Here is a 5,869-nt window from a genome sequence, read left to right as displayed (position 1 = left end):
GCACAGCGGATTTAGATCCGCAGCGCTTACAGATCCAACCCACAATCCAGGACGCACACACACAAACCTCTACGCTTCTTATCTGGACAGGAATGCGCTTGACCCTGCAGTGCACATTCCTAGCTAATCCCTCTTGATACTTAAGCGCTTCGCTTAGCTAAAAACTTCATATTCTACTGCAACAATGAGCTCAATCCCATCAAGTGAAGGCCTGTATTCCTCTGATCCTACAGGCCCTAACCTAATGCAATTTTGTTGCAACAGAACAGAAGTCATAACACATCTTTAACACTTGAGTTTAGACAAAGGGCTTGTAACAGAAAAGTGGGCCTTATATGGGAGCTGGTTAATAGCTTTAACTGCACAAACTTCACTGATAAGGGCTCCTAAATATCACTAGAACTTATGGCCTTTTGTGATGTTTTTTTTTCACTTCATCACTGTCTTTCTGTCTCGCTCTGTTAGCACACAGCCCGCACACACACGTGCACATACACACGTGCACACAGACTCCTCTAAACACCCACACACACAGTACCACACGGCAACCCTATTGGTTGGCATTTAAGTACAGTACTTGAGTAAATGTACTCAATTACTTTCCAACATACACTCATTTCAACTGTTCGCTGTAACTCATTCATACTGACCACAAAAATACTTTTACTCTCTGGGAATTACTCATTTACTCAATCACCATTCTGTCACTTTCTTCCCCACACATGTATGTGATACTTAAGTACAGTACTTGAGTAAATGTACTCAGTTACTTTCACACTCACACTCTTGAGACTGATTTATACAGTAATCTACATCTGAAGCTGTAACGCCCAGTGATTAAGTATACTCATAGCGGTATTTGGAGTCCAATGTACATGATCTCCCACTGTCTGAAAATCACGCGCTGGGATTGGTGTCAGGTGCCGATAGTTTGTTTCGATGAACAAATTAAGGGATAAGAGACTTTCTTGCTGTAGCCAACTCAGTGATGCGGAATAATTTAGCAAGGGCATATAGATGATTGCATTTGGAAAAGTTTCCCTGGCACTGAGATGCAAAGCGTCTAACAGTGCATTATTACGTAGCAGATCTGGTTGGTCTTTACTATTAATGCCTAAAGATAAGACCAGTATCTCTGCATGTACATCTCTATGGGACCTCTTGATCATTTCACATACATTATGAAAATTCCCTCCCGCGAAACTTTCGACTTGCATGTTAAAATAAGGAATACTCGGTATTCTAGCCAAATTGCTGTCTCCCATTAATAGGATGGGTAGATGTCGATTAAATGCCCATGATCTCTTGTCATATCCTGCATGCTTGAAAGGGACCGAATAATCACGCACAGGAGGACCTGCATATCGCATCCCGGTGCTGGGCATTGTCCACGCCTGAGAGCGCGCTAATATTTGCCTACGATTAGGGGTACTGCGAGGAGACCAGTATGCCATTTGCAAAGATTAAAAAGGAAATAGATATATGTGTGGCTTGTATATTTATATCTATTTTCCAACAACACTGCTCCCTGGGAAGTCTAATTATGAATGTAATACGATTTGGGGCTTTTATTCATGCATAAAACTTTGCTTTAGACTGGCTACTGTAAACAGGTAAGGGGCTTTCTCTCCCATCTTGCATACACGCACGCTTGAGTACAGTATCTGAGTAAATGTACTCAGTTACTTTCCACACTCTCAAGCAGTCGCTATCTCTCTCTGCTCGGCACACACATGCAGCCCTCACACACACACACATTCACTTGTATTCCTATACTCGTGAGGACATACACAGACACTGAAAATCTTATTCATTCAAAGTCACAACACTTTGTCTGCTCATTCAAGCCTCAATGCATCACGTGTCCTGGTACACCACGACATGTAGAGTAATACAAACACACACAAAGTCTTACAAATGACACAGATCTTGACAGAATTACTGTATCCATGTACTTCAATTTCATTCACATACTCATGTCATTTACCAGGCACACACATTCGCTGGGATCCCATCCATCACACTGTGCTTGCATTCATAGATTCACACAATAGTCACCAGTCCAAGGGGAGGTGAGACTCTACTCGTCTCTCAACCACCGTGACCCACTCACACTTATTTCGAGCGTTATTTACACTGCTGTATACTGGTTGAATCATACTTCACACATTCCTTAATAACTATCACCACGTTCCAACGGATTTCTCCGGAAAGGTGCTCACGGTAGTGAGGATCTTTTAGTAATATTAAGCACAAACATACAATATAAACACATTCAGTTTCACCACGTCCCAACGGATTTCTCATCGAACACCCAAGGGTACTTTGTGGGTTATTCTAGATAATCAGATCCGGAAAAGTGCTCACGGCTCACTCACATAGTGATGACCGCGGAGAGAAAATTGTTAGACCCGGATAATTCACTCAGATCGCGTTTGGATACACATAGTGATGACGCGCGTCCGTCAATATCTGTGATTTTATACACACTACAGTATACAATTTGCAGGAAATAAATCACTCTGTTGCTTCTAAAACATAGCAACATATCCTAAGGTTTCACTGACTATTCAGTGCTTAGGCACATGTCTATATTGCGCTTATATAGACAACACAAATGTGTCACACTTACGTGCTATCTTATAGTTGTGTGATCAGCGTTCAAATGCCGTCGGCCGTTCCTTGAAGAGCAGATGTCAGACGAGTTGACCACCGGCCTGGAGCCGAATTCAACGCTCCAGGATTTTTGCAGGATCCGGGTCCTGGCTGCTTGCAGACTTTTCCAGCGTCGTCTTCCTTCTTACTCTTCTTGGAACAGCTCTGACATCCAGGCTCGAGGGACCATTGTAATGATATATTGCTTTATCATTTTACAAACACCTTAGGCTCAGATCACACATTGGAATAAGATAGACACAGACACAACGGAGATCTCCTTCACTTTTTACTTGGTACCAAGGAGACAATGTACAGCTTGACCTGAATCATTTCTGGAGTACAACTCACTTTACATTGTCATTTATACAAGGAGACAGGAGAGACAGAGAAGCTAGCAGGGAGGCGTGACCAAAAGTACTTAAAAGTATCAGATTACTCTGAGTAATCTATACTGAATGTAATTTATAACAGCGTACAGGCAGAGCAAACTGGGAGAGAGAACTCCAAGGCTGCAGGGAGTGAACTGATAACAGAGGAATGCAAACATCTGTAGCTTACATGGACCTGGTAACAATAAAAAACCATTCAATATTGGCCCTCTCCTCCTCTCAGTACAAGCACAAAATAAATGAACATTTATGCATTAATTATATGAACACAACATTATATAAAACTGAGAATCGGCTCCGTCACAAGTTCATTGAAATGAATTGCTGGGTGGGGGCGGGGCAATCTGCCCTCTAGATGTATTATAACTCTATGATCTATACGTAAAAGCTGTTGTCTCTGGTGGATGGGATTAAATGGACCCCGCTCCCACTCTCAAGGCAAATGTTACGTTTTTTATTCATGGTTGTTTGTCTATTTACTTATTTATTTATATTATTATTTTTCTTTAACGTAATGTTTTTTTGTATGTTGTTGTTTTATTTTGTGTATTATTTGATAACATTCATAACAATTTCTGCAATGATTTATATTGCCTGGCAATAAAAAAAGAAAAAAAAAAGTCTGACATCATGGACATATTTGGCTGACCTTGGGAATCCATAGATATGAACGACGACGCATCATGACATCATGTCAGGATGACATCATCAGTCTGACCAATGGTATAAAAGGAGACACAGTCTCTGGGGAAATCAGAATTCAACCAACGCTCTAGAATTCTCCACCCATCTCTAACCAGCATTGGATACTGTTTACATATTGTCGAGACTTCATCACCAGGTTTCATCACCTTACTTCAGGATTGATCTTGACTCGACGCCTTTACCTCCTGTCCTTCTTGACGGAGCTACCTTTAAAGCTAATTTTGTCAGACATCTCGGTTCAAGTCACACATTACATTTGAGGATTTTAATTTGATCCCTGGAGGAGCTGTTGTGAGAAATGTTTTGCTGGACGCTGCAACTGAACAGAGGACCAGAGTCTTACTATGACGCTGCTGTTGCCGTGGGAGACGACGTTTACTCACTTGGGGGGTTGAGGAACGTCAACAAGGATCAGATTGACATGATGGTCTTCAACACAGTGGCTTTGCGCTGGAGGAAGTTGACTCCAGTGACGACTGGAAGAAGAGAATGTCACCTTGAGGTTCCATCTAATTGCTCTGGCCCCACAGCTGTGCTGATAGAAGATATCATCTACATCTGGGGGGGTTTTGATTATGACACAGGGAAGAACTGCAACATTCTTTATGCATTTGATGTTGACGTCCACGGATGGTTCAAGCCCAGGGTTTCTGGAACTGTTCCAGAGGAGAGGAACGGCCACTCAGCTTGTGTCTCGGGCAAGGTCATGTATATTCATGGAGGATTCAACTGTGTGAATGGATACCATAATGACACGTACAAGTTGGACACCACCATAATGGTCTGGTCTTTAATTAACACCAAAGGTACTCCGCCACCTGCTTCAACACGTCACTCTGCCGCCACCATCATCGGGACAAAGATGTTTGTTTTTGGTGGCTATGGGCACCAGAACAACAACACCATCAGAGTGTTTGACACAGAGACCGACTGCTGGCTACACACACCTTCTGCACACCTTCCTCCAGAAGGACACTGGGAATGTTCGGCCTTTACCTACAACGGAGAGCTGTACATATTTGGTGGAAGAACAAATTATAATACCGCCTTCCATGATCTGTGGAAGTTCAGTCCAAAGACCTTCTCCTGGAAGAAGGTTGAGCCCAAAGGGAAAGGACCGTGTGCTGCGTTGTATGGGATGTGCTGTTGCACGGTGGGAGACCGCCTCATCCTCTTTGTGGAATGCGTACCTGACCTGTACGTGTTAGACTTCAGTCCTAGTCTGAAGACGTTGTGTAAGCTAGCGGTTATTCAGTACCGTCTGGAGCGGTCAGGACTCCCACACAACATCAGGTGGGAACTGGAAGCCATGACTAACGACAACAGCAACAAATAAATGATATAAATAAGATGATGTCCAAAAAGGGGCGTGGCCTCATGTGGATGTCAGACTTCATGTGACCTATCTGTGACGTCAGTCAACTATGACACGATGGCTCCATATTTGGGCATGGTTTCAGCCCGACCTGACTGCCTTTGACCCCCATATAACATTGAAGTTAAATATATCAAATATAAAAGGTTAAAAAGGCAATGTTCCAGCCTCATCCAAGAAAACAAGGGAACCGGGAGACCTGGTACTGCCAGACCCCTAGTAGTTGAAATCTGAATGGCCGGACTTCGCATGACGTGTGTGCAGAGGAAAAGAGGGACAGACCGAGAGGAAAAGAGGGACAGACCGAGAGGAAAAGAGGGACAGACCGAGAGGAAAAGAGGGAACTGACCGACAAAGCCTCATCATGTAGGCCGACCCCTTGGATCTGGCAAAAAAAAAGAAATGGGACATTTTGCACAATGAGTTGCCTACTTTTACTTTTGGTACTTTTACTTTTGATACTAAGTATGTTTTGATGCCAATACTTTTGCACTTTTCCTCAATTACATTTTCATTACCGGACTTTTGATCCTTTTACTTAAGTAAAAACAATTGAATACTTTTTCCAACACTGCTTTCAGGAAAGATTGTCCATACTGGACTGCATCTGACATTTCTTTTTTTTTTTTTTTTTTAACATATGGTGATGGACATGAAGCAACGAGCAGCACGAAAAAAAAAAAAAAGAGTAGCATCACTCAACTACAGCGATGATTTGCACTTTCATATCACTGCAGTACAT

At 42.6% G+C, this 5,869-nt stretch overlaps 1 protein-coding gene across 1 annotated transcript; it reads left to right on the top strand.

Annotated features, from left to right (window-relative positions):
• Nucleotides 1–4,050: 4,050 nt before the first annotated feature.
• On the top strand, nt 4,051–5,088 carry LOC311038651 (kelch domain-containing protein 3-like; the record flags this gene model as incomplete). Its single annotated transcript, XM_084048221.1, has 2 exons — nt 4,051–4,450; nt 4,721–5,088. 2 exons carry the CDS (start codon nt 4,051–4,053, stop codon nt 5,086–5,088), a joined length of 768 nt encoding a protein of 255 aa, XP_083904347.1.
• Nucleotides 5,089–5,869: the final 781 nt, after the last annotated feature.

This window comes from Gymnoscopelus microlampas (genome assembly GCF_963454915.1).
Source record: "Gymnoscopelus microlampas genome assembly, chromosome: 22".
NCBI classification, from domain to species: Eukaryota; Metazoa; Chordata; class Actinopteri; order Myctophiformes; family Myctophidae; genus Gymnoscopelus; species Gymnoscopelus microlampas.
Note: the sequence above shows the minus strand (reverse complement) of the source record. Positions and strands in the feature narration are given on the sequence as shown.